This window comes from Pongo abelii, chromosome 15 (genome assembly GCF_028885655.2).
Source record: "Pongo abelii isolate AG06213 chromosome 15, NHGRI_mPonAbe1-v2.0_pri, whole genome shotgun sequence".
In the NCBI taxonomy this organism is placed as follows: domain Eukaryota; kingdom Metazoa; phylum Chordata; class Mammalia; order Primates; family Hominidae; genus Pongo; species Pongo abelii.
This window is the reverse complement of record NC_072000.2, coordinates 22,666,277-22,684,996: the sequence shown is the minus strand read 5'-3', so window position 1 is coordinate 22,684,996 and position 18,720 is coordinate 22,666,277. Positions and strand designations below refer to the sequence as shown.

Genomic DNA, 18,720 nt, shown 5'->3' with positions numbered 1-18,720 from the left:
CTGCCTGTTGGCCATCTGCTGCGAGGTGAACGTGAAAATCCATCCAGATGCTTTCTGTGAAAACCGCCTTTATCTCTTTGTCCCTCTTAGGTTAAAATGCGCACTCCAAAACCTTATTGAACAGAACAATTACAAAAAGCACAAATAAGACGTTTCAGTTTTGTAAAGGGTAAAATGAAACTGCCCTTCAAGAAGAATCAGAAGACCGACGAGGGAGAGAGGAGCGATCGTGAAATCTAAGTGGGCTGCCCCCGGGTCTTCCAGGGTTTTATACCTCATGAAGGCCTCATGAAGGCGTGGCTTGGCCTGAGTTGATGTGCCCGTATTTTTAAACAGCCAAGTGCCCTGAGAGACAGCCTTTGCTATGGTACCTGCTAGAATTTGAAAGTGTGATTAACTATTACTTACATTGAGTGGGGCAGACTGAGAGACAGCAGCAGTGAAGGATGCCCTTTGGGAGGAAGACGTCGAGGCGCTGAGGCCAAAGGGTCCGCAAGGAAAGAGCGCGCAGCCCGCGCCCCTTGGCCTGCGGAAGGGAGGGCAAGGAGGGTCTTACGGTTCCTGGGAGGACGCGAAGAGCCAAGAGCTCTGACAGCTGGCGCCGGGGAAAAGGCCCCGAGGCGGGGTCCCCATCCCTGGAAAGGCAGCGTCCACACTTCTGCGAGGCACGGGGCGCCCAGGGCTCCGACGCTCAAAGCCCGCCGGCTCCTGCAGCTTCTGGGAGCCAAGAGTGTCAGCCGGGAGGATCCCGCACAGGGCGCTTAGTTCTGGAACTGGATACCCAGGGGAGGATGCGGGATCCCGAAGCCCGGGTGTGGGTCCCCATGGTCTTCGTGTTGGGGGTAGCTGCGGAACGCTAAGCCTGGGCCTATTGGGAGCCATAGTCTTCTTGATGGCTGGTGCTTATTGGGCTTTTTTCAGTCGAATTTCAAAATGCAGTTGAATTTCTTACTTTGGAAACAATAACAGAAATGGCTGATCTAAGATTTTCATGATTATATTTTGCGTTTTCCAGTGTATGTGCAGTTTCTGTAGTGTAGTGGTTATCATGTTTGCCTCACATGTGAAAGGCCTTTGGCTCGAGACTGGAGGGAAATGTGGTTTTTTGGTTTTTCTTTTTGTCCCTTAATTTAGTGAGTTTAATCGAGGTTGGGAAACAAACAGAAAAGTAGTTGAACCTGTGGCTACATTTTAGAACTCCTCGATCTACACAGATTGTTGACCAGGCTACAATTTCCACTGGTCTGCCAGCAAGAGGCCTGCTTAATATTAGCTTTGCTTCCAGAAATTCCTTAAGGTTCTCTTCATTCTCTTCTATCGCCTGGAAGTGTCCTGCTTGGCTTCGCTTTACTCTGATAAGTTGCAGATCTGGCTGATTTGCGAGACAACAAAAACAAAATATTTTTTAAAAAGGTTCTAAATCTGCATCTGGAACTCATAGAGTCAATATTCTGAAACCACATGAATTATCTATCTACAAAAGATTTTGAATGCATACCCCTTCCCCAAATAATCCTCAGAAAACCGGTTAAGTTTTAGCATCTGTGACTCTGAGATTCATATGAGGCCTTTGTAAATTTAGAAGTTGAGAGTAGAAAGTACAGGTTTGTATTTTAGAAGGAGATTTGGGAATAAATGTAGCTCTGGTTGATATAGATCATACGTTAAGGTTTGTTGGCCAGAGCTGGTGTGTGTCTTGGGTGTTGGGTAAAGAACAGAGAACAGCCAAAGCTCTGCGAGGTCAATGTGAAGGGTAATTTCCTTGGTGGGCTCAAGTTTATGACTCAGCCTGGACCTAGCTTGGCTTCTCAGCTAGGGAAGAAGCATGATTCCATGTCACAGCTCCTGTCTTTGAAAAAGTCATAATGACTCCCAGACCCAACATGTGGGGAAAACTCTGGATTTGTCTCTTCAGTTGAATGTCTCCATTGAAAATTGAGGAAAGAAATCTCTCTACTATTTGAACTTCATCAAAAGACTAATATGTTAATATTTTGACCGTCAATATTTCCTTAAACTAGTCTACTCCTTTCATAGCTAATACATCAAAGCATATGTTTGGGATTCTCCCAAACAATGAAACATTGACAGCAAGGGTTCTTCATCTTTTCATATCACATTTCCTTCAAATGCTTTATACATCTTCCAGCAGACAAATAATAGTATTATAATGATTACGAGACCGATCATTACTGTTTTGCCAAAAAAACCAGTGACAAAAGACTAACTTAGTGGACCAACCTTTGTTTCTTCATTATCTGTACATTGATTCTGTCCTTTTATTTCCTCTTTCTTCTAATTCTGCTTCTGCTTCTTATTTATTCCCTGGATTTGAACTTTACTTACCTAAACCACCAGTTAGGTTACCTTCTCAGAACCTCTAAGGCAGCAGTTTGAGATTGACAATGGAAGATTTAGGATTAGGAAAAAGAAACATGAATGAATTTCTGATGTTTTATTATAGGGGTTTATAATGCAGGTAGAAAGACCTTTTTCAGAGTTAGGAGTTTGATCCGCCAAATGAGCTATTTTGATATTTATAACTTTGTCTAGTAAGTTTCCTATAAAAACATTTGGTTCGGATGTCTTTGTTAGCTTTTAGTCGACACTTGAAAAAGGCACTTGGAAGTTTGTAAGTCTTTCTGGATACTCTTTTCTAGTATCCTCCAGAGGGTTGCTAAGGAGAGGCATTGGTGGTTCAGTGGTAGAATTCTCGCCTCCCACGCGGGAGACCCGGGTTCAATTCCCGGCCAATGCAAGAGGGTCTTTTTCACTTCATTATGGCTCTTTACCGTCATTTACGCTGCAAAATTATACTGCATAACCTAATAGTGCATTTAGGGGCTTGGCCACCACAAGGTAAAGTGACAACAGTTACCAGAGTAGTGGCAAGAGACATTCAGGACACTAACCCAGGACCCATGCAATTGTTGGACTCCAACAGCTTAGCAAAGTGGGAAGCGTGAAGTGTTTCCGGTGAGTCACTGCAGTTTTGATATTGGTACCTGTTACTTTCATCTATTCACGGGGCGGATCCCTGCAAACCCGAAGAATCATCAGGTTCCTGATTCGCGTGCTGGACCTTGGGCTTACCGCTGAGCCACTGTGGAGAGGATCAAGAAAGGACGCTCTTGGAAGGAGAGAAGCTGAGGGCAGGACAGTCACCTCAGAGGTCCAAGAGGCTTCAGCGGCCCAATGAAACGGAAGGTGTGTGGGGAAGAATCTGCGTGGAGATGAGGGGAGCGGCGGAGACTGGTCCTTGCGCAGAGGTGGCCAGTGGACCCTCAGGGCTGTACCCCAGACACCGTGAAGCGAATTTGCTAACGTCGTCAGCCAGGGCAGCCTCCGCGTGTTTTGTGGGCCCATCGGTGTTCTGCGAGGGATTCCGTGTGTCTGGCAATGTGTGTCGACAGGTGTTGGCCTGAAATTTGGCCGGGCACGTTGGCTCACGCCTGTAATCCCAGCACTTTGTGAGGCCGAGGCGGATGGATCGCTTGAGGTCAAGAGTTCAAGACCAGCCTGTCTGACATGGAAAAATCCCGTCTCTACTAAAAACACAAAAATTAGCCGAATGTGGTGGCATGCACCTGCTATTCCAGCTACTTGGGAGGCTGAGACAGGAGAATCTCTTGAACCCAGGAGGCAGAGGTTGCAGTGATCCGAGATTGCACCACCGCACTCCACCTGGACGACAGAGCGAGACTCCGTTAAAAAAAAAAAAAAAAAGAAAAAAGAAAAAAAGCAGCGAAAGAAGGCAGAGATGTCAATGGGACAAAGAGACCTCCCAGGAGGCTTGTTGTAGAGGCAGTGGCCGGATCCTGAGAGATGAGATTTTTTTTTTTTTTTTTTTAAATTATGCAGCAGAATGGGGAGAGAAACGGAGAAGCGCATGAAAGAGAGAAAAGCACGAAAATCTGCAGAGGTCCAAGAATAAAGCAGATAAAAAAGTGTGAGTGTTTTTACATTAAAAAAATATAAGAAGTGCAATGGTTGTCAGCAGGCTTTGTGGTCGTGTAGTGGTTAATACTTGTAGCTGTGCTTGCCGCAACCTGGGTTCTAATGTGAGTCACAGAAGTGTTTTCTATCCTGCAATTGTGGCTAATAGACCCGTCGTTTGCTTTGCCTTTAATCCCAGCAGCCTCCAGAGAGCAGAGTAAACCTCTGGCCCGGAAGGGCACCAGCTTCTGGAGTTTAGCCCACAGTGCAGAAACTATGGGGCGGTCTGGCCAAAAGGAAAACCTGGACATGCTCTTTGTCTCACAATTGAGCAGAAAAAATTCCCATAGGTGAAGATGCCGCCTCTCAAGGGTCCTTTGTCTGTAGCTTCTACTGATGAAATAATGCGGTTATAGTCTTTTCTGGTAGAGAAAACGGCTGGGATTTTTTATCAGTGGGATTTTTTAAGAACACAAAACGAGAACGAGTTTTTAATGAGTTTACAATAAAATCTAAACTAGTTGTCATGGTCTGCACTGGCTTGCCTCCATTCCCCATCCACTAATTTTTAGGAGAACAGTAAATTATTACTATTATTACTATTTTTGAGATGTAGTCTTGTTCTGTCACCCAGGCTGGAGTGCCATGGCTCAATCTCGGCTCACTGCAACCTGTGTCTCCCAGGTTCAAGCAATGAGAACAGTAAATAAACTACAGTTCACATAAAGTGCCCAGATCTTTAGTGCAATTTCTTTAGTTTTGATCAATGTTATCACCACCCAGCTCAAGTTATAGAAAATTGCCATGATCTGAAAAAGGCCTGTTAGAGGCCCTGTCCAGGCGATTCCCACCCTGTGTCCTCTTAGTTAATCACTATTCTGATGTCTATTCCCATAGGTTACAATTGCGTGTTCTTAAAGTTCACACAAGTGAATATATCTGGCCTTTTTTCTGCAGTTATGTTCATTATACCCATGAGATATATCCACGTAGTTTCATAGATCACTTCTCAATTTTGGGGTTATTGAATTCTTGTGATGAATATTCTTATAACAGTCTTTGTGTGCACTTGAGATTCATGGAAGTCCTTCAATTGCTGGGTCATGACCTGAGTATAAGTTTAACCTTAGTATAAATTGCCAGTCTTCTAGAATGCTTTTTTCACCAGTGATGACAGTTGAAGTGGCACCAAATTCTTGTCAGCATTTGGTGTACTAACTTTGTTAAATGTAGCTATGCTCTCAGACCAGTCTGGCCAACATGGCAAAACCCTGTCTGTACTCAAAATACAAAAATTAGCTGGGCATGGTGGCAGGCACCTGTAGTCCCAGCTACTCAGGAGGGGGAGGTTGCAGTGAGTCAAGATCGCACCATTGCACTCCAGCTTGGGTGACAGAATGAGACCCTGTCTCAGGGAAAAAAAAAAAAAAAAAAAAAAGAAAAGTAGCCATACACTGGTGAGTGGTTAGTGATATCTCAGTGTGGAATTAATTTGTACTTGCCTAATGAGCAATACTATGAAGCATATTTTCTTATGTCTTCCAGCATATAAGAAATTCTCCTTTGCAAAAGCCTATTCAAATATTTTGCCCTATTTTATTTGGCTTAGCTCTATATTACTGATTTACAAAAGTTCTCTTATATATTCAGGAATTGAGTCTTTTTTTGACTTTTTTTTATTATACTTTAAGTTTTAGGGTACATGTGCACAACGTGCAGGTTTGTTACATATGTATACATGTGCAATGTTTGTGTGCTGCACCCATTAACTCGTCATTTACATTAGATATATCTCCTAACGCTATCCCTCCCCCCTCCCCCCACCCCACAACAGGCCCCGGTGTGTGATGTTCCCCTTCCTATGTCCAAGTGTTCTCATTGTTCAATTCCCATCTATGAGTGAGAACGTGTGGTGTTTGGTTTTTTGTCCTTGCGATAGTTTGCTGAGAATGATGGTTTCCAGCTTCATCCATGTCCCTAGAAAGGACAGGAGCTCATCATTTTTTATGGCTGCATAGTATTCCATGGTGTATATGTGCCATATTTTCTTAATCCAGTCTATCATTGTTGGACATTTGGATAAGTTCTAAGTCTTTGCTATTGTGAATAGTGCCGCAATAAACATACGTGTGCATGTGTCTTTATAGCAGCATGATTTATAATCCTTTGGGTATATACCCAGTAATGGGATTCCTGGGTCAAATTGTATTTGTAGTTCTAGATCCCTGAGAAATCACCACACTGACTTCCACAATGGTTGAACTAGTTTACAGTCCCACCAACAGTGTAAAAGTGTTCCTATTTTTCCACATCCTCTCCAGCACCTGTTGTTTCCTGACTTTTTAATGATCATTATTCTAACTGGTGTGAGATGGTTTCTCATTGTGGTTTTGATTTGCATTTCCCTGATGGCCACTGATGATGAGCATTTTTTCATGTGTCTTTTGGCTGCATAAATGTCTTCTTTTGAGAAGTGTCTGTTCATATCCTTCACCCACTTGTTGATGGGGTTGTTTGTTTTTTTCTTGTAAATTTGTTTGAGTTCTTCATAGATTCTGGATATTAGCCCTTTGTCAGATGAGTAGATTGCAAAAATTTTCTCCCATTCTGTAGGTTGCCTGTTCACTCTGATGGTAGTTTCTTTTCCTGTGCAGAAGCTCTTTAGTTTAATTAGATCCCATTTGTCAATTTTGGCTTTTGTTGCCATTGCTTTTGGTGTTTTAGACATGAAGTCCTTGCCCATGCCTGTGTCCTGAACGGTATTGCCTAGGTTTTCTTCTAGGGTTTTTATGGTTTTAGGTCTAACATTTAAGTCTTTAATCCATCTTGAATTAGTTTTTGTATAAGGTGTAAGGAAGTGATCCAATTTCAGCTTTCTCCATATGGCTAGCCAGTTTTCCCAGCACCATTTATTAAATAGGGAATCCTTTCCCCGTTTCTTGTTTTTGTCAGGTTTGTCAAAGATCAGATAGTTGTAGATGTGTGGCATTATTTCTGAGGGCTCTGTTCTACTCCATTTGTCTATATCTCTGTTTTGGTACCAGTACCGTGCTCTTTTGGTTACTGTAGCCTTGTAGTATAGTTTGAAGTCAGGTAACGTGATGTCTCCAGCTTTGTTCTTTTGGGTTTGGATTGACTTGGCAATGCAGACTCTTTTTTGGTTCCATATGAACTTTAAAGTAGTTTTTTCCAATTCTGTGAAGAAAGTCATTGGTATCTTGATGGGGATGGCATTGAATCTATAAATTACCTTGGGCAGTATGGCCATTTTCATGATATTGATTCTTCCTACCCATGAGCGTGGAATGTTTATTCCATTTATTTGTATCCTCTTTTATTTTGTTGAGCAGTGGTTTGTTGTTCTCCTTGAAGAGGTCCTTCACATCCATTGTAAGTTGAATTCCTGGGTAGTTTGTTCTCTTTGAAGCAATTGTGAATGGCAGTTCACTCATGATTTGGCTCTCTGTTTGTCTGTTATTGGTGTATAAGAATGCTTGTGATTTTTGCACATTGATTTTGTATCCTGAGGAGTCATTTTTAAAATAAATATATTGCAAATGACTTTTCCCAGTCAGTGAAAAGTCTGACTGAAAGCTGTCAACTGAAAAATCACACAATTTATAAATTTAGAAGGGAAATTTTATTTTTTATAAAGGGTTATAGCCTGCAAGGTGGCCATTCCCACGGACTGGAAGGCATACCCTCCTGCTGAAACCCGAAAAGTAGGTTTTCAGGGAGGGGAGGGGGGAACAGGGATTTATGTTGATCTGGTGGGCCACATATGTGTATTCAACAGGGAATAGGAGGAGCTCTGAATATTCATGAAGGAATCCTGCTGCATGCATGCTGAGTAAACATGCCCGTTACATGCAACCCATGTTCACTTTGGGGTGGAGACAACATTTAAATACATTATAATTAGGCCCTATGCTTCAAAAGGTGAAGCAGGGACACAAAGGCAATCAAGCGCACAGCCTCTGTAAACTGTCCAGAACCAGTCCACAGCCAGTGGTCTCTTATCAAGAGAAAGTTACTGAAATCAGTCTCTTGTCCAATCAAAGCTGTAGTTATGGCTTGTGTAGGGAGGGCTCAGTCAGTTTATGGTAATGGGTGAGCTGCAAGTGCTTCAGCATTGCTTATCTCAAGGCCAGTGCTTGTTTAGCTAGAGAAAAAAAGAAAGAAGAAAAAAACCTGTGGCAATTAGAACATAGTTTATTCTTTAAGTTGAGGGGTGCATGACTTAACCTTGCCTGGCGTGGCCTTAGGTCTTGTTTATAATATGGCATCTTACTACTATAAGGAGTCTGTTCTGTCATTCTTGTGGTCTCTATTTTAACAATAATGCTGGTCAGTTGTGTCTAAACCACAAGAGGGAGAGAGTATAAGGAGAGGTGTCTGAGCTTCCAAATACTGGGCAGGAACTCAGTATTTAAGACTTCTCTGGGGTCTCCTTGGCCAAGAAGCAGTTTGTCCAGTTGGTTGGGTGGCTTCAGATTCTAACTTTAGTTCTGAAAGCATTTAATTTGATGAAATTTTGCCATATTTTTTCTTTATTTTTAAAGCCTGTTATGTTCTATAAGAAATCTTTCTACTCAGGATAGTGAATGTATTCTCTTAATTTTATCTCTCTATGAGTTCCAGAGTTTTAGTTTTAATTTTTAAATTGATGACATCTAAAATTCTACTAACCAAAACATTCTTGGGGGTTACCAAGGACAACTCCAAAAATCTTCCATAAATTGTCCTTAAAGAACTTTCTGGGATCCTGCGCTGCAGGGCACAGTGGCTTTGGTGCACCTCTGCTCTTAAGACTGTTTAGAAATTGTCTTTGTGAACCCATCAGGCTGTTTCAAAATCAGCAATTTAGGGCTTGCTTGCAACATGCAGTTATGCAGCAGCTGTTTTTTGGATCTCGTGAATGCCTGCACGCATACTTCCCCGGGAATTTTCTACATTTGAATTCTCATGGTATTTCAAGTGACCTAGTTGTCTCTTTCTATTGCCTACTGCCACACACATACCACCAAACCGTGCACTCCAAGCTTCTCCTTCTGCACTCTGAACTCCCAACCTCCAGTTAGACAATCCACATCTTCCCACACTTGCCTCAGGCTCCATCAGGCCACTGTGCCTCCCACAGCAACCAGGCCGGGGGGAATCTGGATTCCTATTACACTTCTGAGGAAGGTGGTCAGGGGGCGTGGAGGATGTGGGTGGGAGGGGGTGAGGTTGAGGGCAGGAGTACACTGAGGTCTTCTGCCTTCTACCTCATTGGCCCAGGTGCTGCTCTCCCTCTGGTTGTCTGCTTTCAGCCCTGGGTGGGAAATCAGGTCTGCGCCCTGATCTTCCTGACTCTCATTTTGTGAGGAACCTGAACGGATGAGCCATCGCTCTTGTCCCACACGTTCTGTCCAAAAGGTGCCCTCCTCTCTGCTTGCTTGGGGGCCTGCCCTCTGAGCTCTGACACTCAGGCTGGGATGCTGCCCAGTATAGAGGCTCTGCAGCCCTGCAGGGGTCTGACTGTTCCACACCAGCAGGATAAAGGCCACAGGGCATGCTGTGGTGGAAAAGCATTCAGAGGTGTGGTCTGAAGGCCTCTCTTTCCACAGTCCCTTTGAAGACCCCATGGAAGTAGGCACCCCTTTGAAGAACAAGGTGGCCCAAGGCCTGGCTTCATATGCAGGCTCTTGGGTCCCAGCGGGTCCTCTCTGTGCCTGGTATAGCCAACTGCTTCCTGCATCTTAGCTGGTTTCCTCTCCTCCACCACCCAAGCTCCTCCTCGACCCCCTTGCTCAGCTGTTCTCAGGACAGCAAGATCCCCAGCCCTTGGAAAAGCCCATCTCCAGTGCTTGGGGAGGGAGCTGGGTTCAGGTGGTCTAACCACAGAAGAACAGAGAACCTGAGGCAGGAGGAAATCCCTTCTCTTACTGGGTCTCTTGGTACAGCCCATCCAGTGGTCTGGGTCGAGGTCCAGGTATCCTCTATCCTTCTTGAGGACCTGGGTTTTCAGGCCCCTGGGGTTGGTCAACGTGGAGTCTTTCCCACTGTTCATCTGGGAACTGAAGGAGTATCCCGTGGGGCCCTCTCTTACTCATTAGAGACACCCAGAAAATACTCCAGTAGAAACTAGGTGCAGTGTACCAGACCACTATAATTATAATTGCAGGGTGTGGAGGTCAGATACGTTTTGTGGCTATTTTCTCTCTGTCTGTGGCTTGCTTGCCTTTTCACTTTCTTAGTGGTATCTTTTGATGAGAAGGTGTGGCTAATGTTGATGAAGTCTCATTTATCATGTCTTTCTTATATATATTTTTTGTGTGTGTCCTGCTTGTTGGTAGGCTAATCTTTGCCTACCAACAAGTCACAAAGTATCCTTGAAATGCTTTATATCTTTACCTTTTAAGTTTTGGTGTATAATGCACCTGAAATTACTTTTGTGTGTAGTGTGAGGGAGAATAACATTGTTGGTCTCCCCACTTCCATATAAAAGTCCATTAATTGAAATGATTTATTTTCTTTTATTGAACTGCTTTTATTGAAAACCCATTTATTGACTGTATAGCTGTGGATCAGTTTCAAGTCTCTTAACTCAGTCTGTTTATTTGTCACTCCTGATGCCTTGTCTATAATAGCTTATAGTAAGCCTTAAAGTCAGATAGAACAAGTCCTTGTTCTTTTATATACATTGCAATAAATTTTGAAATAGGTAATAACTCATAAAACCATCACACACATCAGGATATGCTGTCACTTCATCCGTTTCTGATATGGTTTGGCCGTGCCCTCACCCAAATCTCAACTTGAATTGTATCTCCCAGAATTCCCATGTGTTGTGGGAGGGACCTAGGAGGAGGTAATTGAATCATGGGGGTGGGTCTTTCTTGTGCTATTCTCCTGAGAGTGAATAAGTCTCACTATCTGATGGGTTTATCAGGGGTTTCTGCTTTTGCTTCTTCCTCATTTTCTCTTGCTGCCGCCATGTAAGAAGTGCCTTTTGCCTCCTGCCATGATTCTGAGGCCTCCCCAGTCATATGGAAATGTAAGTCCAGTTAAATCTCTTTTTCATCCCGGCCTCTGTTATGTATTTCTCAGCAGCGTGAAAACGGACTAATACACTCTCATTTCTGAGTGGGACACATGCTCTCACTCACATATGCTGGTTGCTGACTTGTGACGGAAGATTCTCTATTGCACCCTCTGGAGACAATACATCTCCAGTTGTCTGCGGAGAGGATGAACATGCAAAAAATCCACAACACTCAGCACAGTCTCTGGATTTAGTCCCATTAGGCTGAATGGGACTAATGCCCTTATAAAAGGGACCTCTCTCTTCTGCCTACCCAACAGGACAGGACTCGCCGCCTTTCTTTCCCGGCAGAAAGAGGTCCCTTGTAGACAGGACCAAAGTGAGCAGCTGGTTTCCCCTACGTGTCCTTCCGGGACTGGGCGTCTCGGGAGCTCAGGCTGACCCGAGACCTAACTCCCGGCGAGTGGGACCAGCAGGAGCCTGGAAGAGCGCGCGCACAGTGATGGAGTTTGGGCGCCGGGGGTCGAGAACCGCAGTCAAACTCTTCTTCCCGGGGCACTGCGCACCTGCCCCCGGGGATGCCGAAGGAAGTGGCCCATAAAGCTTCTCTGCAACCAAAAGAGGCCTGAAGCTCCAGGAGGGCCGAGAGAAGCCTCGTTGAGAGAACCCAGCCCTCTGCTTGGATGGCCCTGGTCGACAGGCTCGGAAGAGTCCGATTTGGAGGACAGAATGGAAGAAAAGACCTAAAGGTTTTGAATCTCATGATGTGGAGATGTTAAAAGCCTCCAATCCCAAGGTCCGACTGTGCGGGAGACCGAGGGGTCTCAAGCTGGATCGACCCGCGAGCCTTCATCTGGAGAGTCCTCTGCACAAGCTCAGAGCAGGACAACGCGCATCAGTCTTTCTCAAGAGGGGGCAACTTCGCCCTTACACGCCTCTCCCATCCCCGCTGGGACACTAGGTCACGACTAGGGGAAGCAGGGAGGGAGAATGTTAACCCCTTGGCATCTATCTAGTCAGCGGAGGCGACGGATGCTGCTAAACACCTTGCAATCCACCGGCCCTCCCCTACCCCAAAGTAGCCATTCCGCAGAGGTGGAGAGACTCGCGTGTAAATCAATGCTCACGCACTTAGCCGATGGGAAATCATGAATTGATGACCAGTTGGATCTTGGATCTGAGGAAAAAAGTCCAGCGTCAGAGGAAACTCTGGAAGTTTTGCCCGGAGCAAACGGAAGGGTGGCGTTGCCGTCGCCTAAGATGGGAAAATGGCAGGTGTCACGGCTGCAGGGGAAGGTCGGAGACCAGTTGAGGGTCCCGGAGCCTTCCAGGAAAGAGTTTCCCATCCAGCCGGTCTCGGTTTCCGCATCCGTCTGAATCCTTATGATGTTGAGGGTGCTGGCGTCTGGGTCCTTTAGGATGCAGAGGATGCCCCTGTCTCACCCCGCTCCCGCCTCCTCCTGGCAACCTGGTGCGCGGCTCCGGACCTGGCGACCCACGACCTGCTGGTCACTTGCTGCCGCCTCGCAAAGGCGCATCTCTAGTTCAGTGGTGAGCTGCGGCCGGGTCGCTGCAACTCGCTCCAGGACTCGGGACTCGAGGCCTCGGTGTCCCTCGCGGAGCCCTCGGTGTGTCGCTTGCAGGCTCTTTTTTTGAAGAAAGCAGGGAGGGAATGGCCTTGTGAGAGACTCCAGGAGCAAAGAGCGACCCTCACAAGGCCCAAGTCCTCCCAGAGCTCAGGGAAACTGTCGCTTCTGACGGAAGAAGAGAGAGAAAGCACCCTCCCTTGTGTCCCTGGTGGTCTAGTGGCTAGGATTCGGCGCTTTCACCGCCGCGGCCCGGGTTCGATTCCCGGTCAGGGAATTGTTTTGCACTGGCCGCCCTCCCGCAGGAATCTTCCTTCACTAGGATGTCAGCCGGCCTGCTCCAAGGGCCAGAGGCAGAACAGTCTCCGCAGCGAGGGGCAAAGCCGGGCGAAGGAGGGCAAGTCCTGGTGGACCATCTCTCACGACACAGCGCTCCTATTTATCTCCGTGTCCCTCATCCGCGGAAGCAGCTTTAGAGAGCGACTGAGCGTCTCGTCTCGCTCAGGTGTACACAGCCATGCAGAGATGCCAGCCCCCGGGGGAGCTGCACCCAATAAGCCCACCCTCTTTCCCGTCGCTGCCCCGGAGGCGCCTATCGCGCTGAGCTGCGAATAACTAAGAGAGAGGCCAAGCCGAGTCGTGGCGTTTGTGGCAGCCCCGGACACGGGCACCAGCCAGTCAGCGGAGCCTCCTCACCTCCGTTGGCAGCTAACGCGCTCGTTAGGCCTTCGGAAGAGGCGACCGGAGGCGATGCCCGCGAATTTGTTAGGGGGGTGAGCGGCGGGTGAGGTCCTCGAGGGCGGTCCCGTTTGCTGATTGAACGGTAGAGGGAGGTGATGTTCGCTGAGGCAACAAGGACAGCAGGTGGAGTAGGCACAGATGGAAAACTGCTGCCGGTACCCTAAGCAGAAGGCAGGTGTAAAAATCAGCACTAGGACGTGGAAGCGATGGTACCACAGTCAAATCCCACGATGTCTATACTCCACCAAGCACTTGCACACGCTCCCCCTTTTCCTTTCAGTACTCCCAAGAGGGGTTGGGAAGAACCCCGCGTGCACTGTAAGCTCGGGGGAGAGCGGGAGCCAGGGGGGTGCAGTGCACAGGCTCGGCAGAGGCGGCGGGCAGAACTGCGGGGGTGAGAGGGCGCGGTGGCTGCGGGGCGGGAGCCGCTGCTGAGAGGCGGCCTGGGTTGTCTTGTGGGGTGACTATCGGTGGAATCTTTGGTGGAGAGTGGTTTGGAAGAATGGCGAGGGGCGGCAGTGGGGAGGGTGGTGACCCTGAGCGACCGGCCAGGGCGAGGAGGCTGCGCTGTCCCTGCAGGCCGTGTGCTCATTTCCACTTACCTGGCAGGGGACAGACCGTGGTCACGAAGGGGGTTCGCCCAGAGTGAAGCTTCTTCATCGCACTCTAGAGTTGCTGATCCCTTTGATTTCCTCAATGTGGGAAACGATGTTTGTGCTAGACGAGGCTGCGCTCTTTACCTGACATAACGGGGTTCAAAACTGACATCGCCTCAAGCCCACCCGAAAACGTTTACATGGCTTCCTCGTCTCTTTTTTTTTTCTGTCCTAAAGTCGCCTCATCTTCACATCCCCTCTTTTTTTTCTTCCACACTCGAGAGTGTCTCTCTCTCTCATTAAAAGTTCCACCAAATATTTGAAGTATCTCAACCAGAAAGACTGCAATAAATACATTATTTCATTCGTGGAAGTTACAGACCAGCTAGATTGAGAGTTGCTTGATATTTTCTGCTAAACGGTGAGGCATAGAGCACTTGGAAGGTTTCTCTTTGGGCCGTTGTTTGTGTACTCTTGGGTTTCCTTCTTTTCCCCAGACAGTATGGCGCTGTGGGGCCAGCGGTAAACCCTGCTTTCTGGCTTTCTGGCTGCAGATAAAGGCCGCAGCTGGTGCAGGAATCAAAAGCAAACCAAAAGACACGTGGGTTCGCCCCAGTGGGTCTAAGATAGAGTCTGACTGTACTAGGATTCGGATTAGAACAGAGGTTGCTGCAGGCACAACGCAGACTACAAACCACTACAGAATCCCAACACGCCCCACACATCTACTGCCCGTCGTTTGCCTCCCCACCCCTCTTTTATTTATTTGTATATTTTTTTGAGAGACAGAATTTTGCTTTGTCGCCCAGGCTGGAGGGCAGTGGCATGATTTCGGCTCACTGCTACCTCCGCCTCTCAGGTCCAAGCGATTCTCCTGCCTCAGCCTCCTGAGTAGTTGAGACTGCAAGCGTGCGCCACCACGCCCAGCTAATTTTTGTATTTGTAGTAGAGACCGGCTTTCCCCATGTTGGCCAAGCTGGTCTCGAACTCCTGACTTCAACTGATTGATCCACCCACCTCGGCCTGGCAAAGTGCTGGGATTACAGGCGTGAGCCACCGCGCCTGGTCCCCCGATTTTATTTTTATTGATGTAAAAACATTATGCGATTTTTACTTCTTTATTCCTGGGCAGCTACAGGTTCTTGTGATTTTCTCTCACATCTTCTCCCCTTTTCCCCCTCTCCATTCTGATACATGTCCCATCTTCTCTGCATCCAGCCGGTGCCCTCTGCACCGGCGTCCTGGGCTGTCCCATTGTCTCGTCCTGGTCTCCCCTGCTTCTCCCTCCTCCTTTTCACGTTTTCCCTTTTGACTCCCCTGCCTCTTTCCCGCTCCCGCCCCAGGGACCCCATCTACTGAAGCCAAGTTGAGTGAGGGGAGAGCAAGCGGAGCAGATGATTGCCTGAAGGTGGCGCAAAAAAACAGAAAGAGCTACCATGAGAGCCGTCGGGGAGTTCAGCTTCCCTTGGGCCCTACTTGGCTCAGACTGGGGTCGCAGATCCAGGCATTTCCAGAGGCACTGGCTTCTGAAGCAGGCGACGGTCAACGCAGGGTGAAAGCCATTCGGCCGCCCTTCTGGCTTTAGAGTCACGCGATGCACGCATTTCTAACGTGCAACAGCACGGTTAGTCGACTCAGCCTCTCCGGTTTTCCAAAGCTTTGTAGTCTGCACAGTTGTCCTGCAGAAAGCAAATGGCAACCCCTAGAGTTTAGTGATTGCTTAATCTTCATGGAGATGAAAGGAGGCAATTGAGGTTGCCTCAGTGGCGCAATCGGTTACCGCGTTCGGCTGTTAACTGGAAGGTTGGTGGTTCAAATCCACCCAGGGACATGATTTTAAATGTTGGTGGTTGTGGCCAGGTGCAGTGCCTCAGGCCTATTAATCCCAACACTTTGAGAGGCCGACGTAGGGGAAGCCTCCACTGAGCTCGGAAGTTCAAGACCAGTGAGAATCCCAACTCATCAAAAAAAAAAAAAAAAAAAAAAATTGCAGTTGTTTCTCCTCAGGCCTATCACTGTATTGAAAAGTGAAAGACTGTTCCCTTGTGTCTTGTGCATCCCAGGAGGACACACAGCAGAAGGTCCCCCTCCGAGCCTCCTAGAAAAGAAGATCTCTGCAGAACAAACTAGCTTGTATGTACAGGAAACTGAAAGTATTTGAAGAAACAAACTTCAAAAATTCTGCCTTGCTTTCCACAAAAATTAACCCATCACAGTCTGCCTTCAAGTGGTATCATACCTCTTCACATAACTCCTCTCCCTGCCTTTATGCTATTGTCACGCATTTTACTTTACACGTGTTATAAACCTTACAATCCATCTCTATTTTGTTTCAAGAGTGAGATGTGTTTTTGCTTGTTTGTTTGTTTTTGTTTTTTTGTTGTTGGTGGTGGTGTTTTTAAGACGAGTCTTACTCTATCGGACAGGCTGGAGTGCAGTGGCACAGTCTTGGCTCACTGCAACCTCTGCTTTCCGGGTTCGAGCAATTCTCCTGACTCAGACTCCGGAGTAGCAGAGATTACAGGCATGGGCTACCACATCTGACTAACTTTTGAATTTTTAGTAGAGAGGAAGTTTCACCATGTTGGCCAGGCTGGTCTCAAATTCCTGACCTCAAGTGATCCACCTTCCTCGGCCTCCCAAAATGCTGGGATTCCAGGTGTGCGCCATCGTGCCCAGCTAAACAGTCAGATGTTAAAATTATATATTTGCCTATGTAGATGTCATTTCTAGTGTCTTTTTTTTTTTCATCCAGATTTTCATCTGGTGTCAGTTTCTTTCTGCCTGGAGGACTCCTTTAACTTGACTATTAGGTGTCTTAAACTTGCAGTATCATTTACTGATGCTCTGTTCATTAAAAAAAGAAAAAAATTGTTGGCCAGGTGCGGTGGCTCACGCCTGTAATCCCAACACTTTGGGAGGCCGAGGTGGGCAGATCACGTAGTCAGGAGATCGAGACCATCCTGGCTAACATGGTGAAACCCCGTCTCTACTATAAATACAAAAAAAAAAAAAAAAAAATTAGCTGGGCGTGGTGGTGGGTGCCTGTAGTCCCAGCTACTTAGGAGGCTAAGGCAGGAGAATGGTGTGAACCCAGGAGGGTGGAGCTTGCAGTGAGCCAAGATCATGCCAATGCACCCAGCCTGGGCAGCAGAGCGAGACTCCGTCTTAAAAAAAAAAAACAAAAAAACTGATCACAAAGTATTGTATATTTCTCACTGCATCTTGTGGTCAGAAAAGTTTGAGAAACTGCTCTCCATAGGCAAATTCCAGGTTCAATCTCTCCATCTACCTCTTTATCTCTTCTCCATGTTCCACGCTATGCAAACAAGACCATGGAGAGAGGAAGGCAGATTCCATCAATGGGTGGTGTTAAGTTTTTTCTATGAGGTTGCTGCACATTTGGGACACTTCAATGCTGGTGACTTGAGATTCTAGTAGGTAGATTGTCCTTTTCATCTCTAGCCACATGGTAAAATCACTTGGGAGCTTTTTAAGACTACTAATGGCTTCCACCCACCTGGAAGCATTTAAATCAGAATCTCTATGTGTAGAGTCCAGGCACTTGTGTTAGTTAAAACCTCACCATGCTTTATAATATGACAGAATGGTTTAAAGCTACTGAATAGGCCCACGCTATTTCCCACCATTCTCTTTGTTTCTCTTTCACCATCAGCTTCTTTCCCAGAGAAAGTAAAGATTTTAGTCTCTGTTTTCACAGTCTCAAGTAAATCACTCTCTTTCTCAACTGGACTTCCAAGGCAAAGATTTCTTCCTATTTTATCTATCTGCATTTTTGCAAAGTTGGCCTCTGGATTCCTTTTCCCAAAGCTAATTCACCGCAAAAGTTGCCCCTCAAGTCAAGGAGCTGGGCTTTCATACATGTGAACCTGTCACTCATGGGTAAATATTTTGCAGGCAGGGTTGCTGGGTGCTGTGGGATTGACATAAACTCCCAGGTGTTGCCAGCTCTGAGCCTCAGGTGAGCTTGTGACTAAGTGACTCCAGTAGTCTGAGGACAGTCCTTACTCAGAAGGGCCTTTGGAAGCAAAAGCAAACATAGGCATGAGAGGGTAAAAAACAAACAAACAAACAAAAAAACTCGTGTCATCTTGGCTTATACCTAACAGAACTTGTGCAAGAATGGTTATTAAGGTGGGTATCGTACACAGCAGAACTTCATAAATACCAAGTCTGGAGTTTAAGGGATAGGCTGAAGAGATTTTGCAGGTTTGTAAACATTTTAGCCAACTTGAACACACTTTTGTTTGGGTTTGGTTTTTCTCCTCAGTGGTAAGAGCTGCACACAATAGGGTAGCTAGGATATTATAATTTGAATTAGTACATTTGTATTTTGCCAAGGACCAAGAAGAACTATGGTGATTTCAATTTTTTAGTACTTTATTTTCATCAGTTTGAAAAGTAGGACTTTTGCTCCTTTTTTTGGCTTGTGGCACCTTTTTGCTTTTCACACTTCCTCAAAGACCAGTTACTTAGAATCTAAATTGTGATTGCTTATTCTTTCAGTATTCTAGGGGAAAGTTGATTTAATCTTGACAAAATGTATTCAATTAAAATAATTGTTCTCTTAAATCTTTTCTTTCTTTCTTTTTTCTTTTTTTTTTTTTTGAGATGGATTCTTCCTCTGTCACCCAGGCTAGAGTGCAGTAGCACAATCTTGGCTCACTGCAACCTCTGCCTTCTGGGTTTAAATGATCCTCCTGCCTCAGGCTCCCGAGTAGCTGGGCCTATAGGTGCATGCCATCAGGCCCGGCTAATTTTTGTATTTTTATTAGAGATGCGGTTTCACCATGTTGTTCTCTTAATCTTTTCA

At 46.3% G+C, this 18,720-nt stretch overlaps 2 protein-coding genes, 3 non-coding genes and 2 pseudogenes across 6 annotated transcripts in view; 5 read left to right on the top strand and 2 right to left on the bottom strand.

Moving 5' to 3' along the window:
- Positions 1–18,720, top strand: part of LOC134760004 (olfactory receptor 4N4C) — a 222,055-nt gene that overhangs the window by 32,136 nt on the left and 171,199 nt on the right. The gene's annotated exons all lie outside the window — the stretch shown is intronic.
- Positions 2,688–2,758, top strand: TRNAG-CCC (transfer RNA glycine (anticodon CCC)). Its single transcript has one exon. It is a non-coding gene; the product is annotated as a tRNA-Gly (tRNA).
- On the bottom strand, positions 9,014–9,563 carry LOC134759998 (FAM231A/C-like protein). Its single transcript, XM_063715354.1, has one exon. The coding sequence runs from the start codon at positions 9,561–9,563 to the stop codon at positions 9,054–9,056; it is 510 nt and encodes a 169-aa protein (XP_063571424.1). The 3' UTR covers positions 9,014–9,053.
- LOC134759997 (uncharacterized) lies at positions 9,164–13,662 on the top strand (annotated as a pseudogene). The gene has a single exon (XR_010136908.1). The product of XR_010136908.1 is annotated as an uncharacterized LOC134759997 (transcript).
- TRNAE-UUC (transfer RNA glutamic acid (anticodon UUC)) lies at positions 12,755–12,826 on the top strand. The gene has a single exon. It is a non-coding gene; the product is annotated as a tRNA-Glu (tRNA).
- On the bottom strand, positions 13,509–13,882 carry LOC134759999 (uncharacterized; annotated as a pseudogene).
- TRNAN-GUU (transfer RNA asparagine (anticodon GUU)) lies at positions 15,644–15,717 on the top strand. The gene has a single exon. It is a non-coding gene; the product is annotated as a tRNA-Asn (tRNA).

Excerpts from the sequence above, each read along its gene's own strand:
- LOC134759998 (XM_063715354.1), bottom strand. The coding sequence starts at position 9,563 with ATGGGGTCTTCAAAGGGACTGTGGAAAGAGAGGCCTTCAGACCACACC.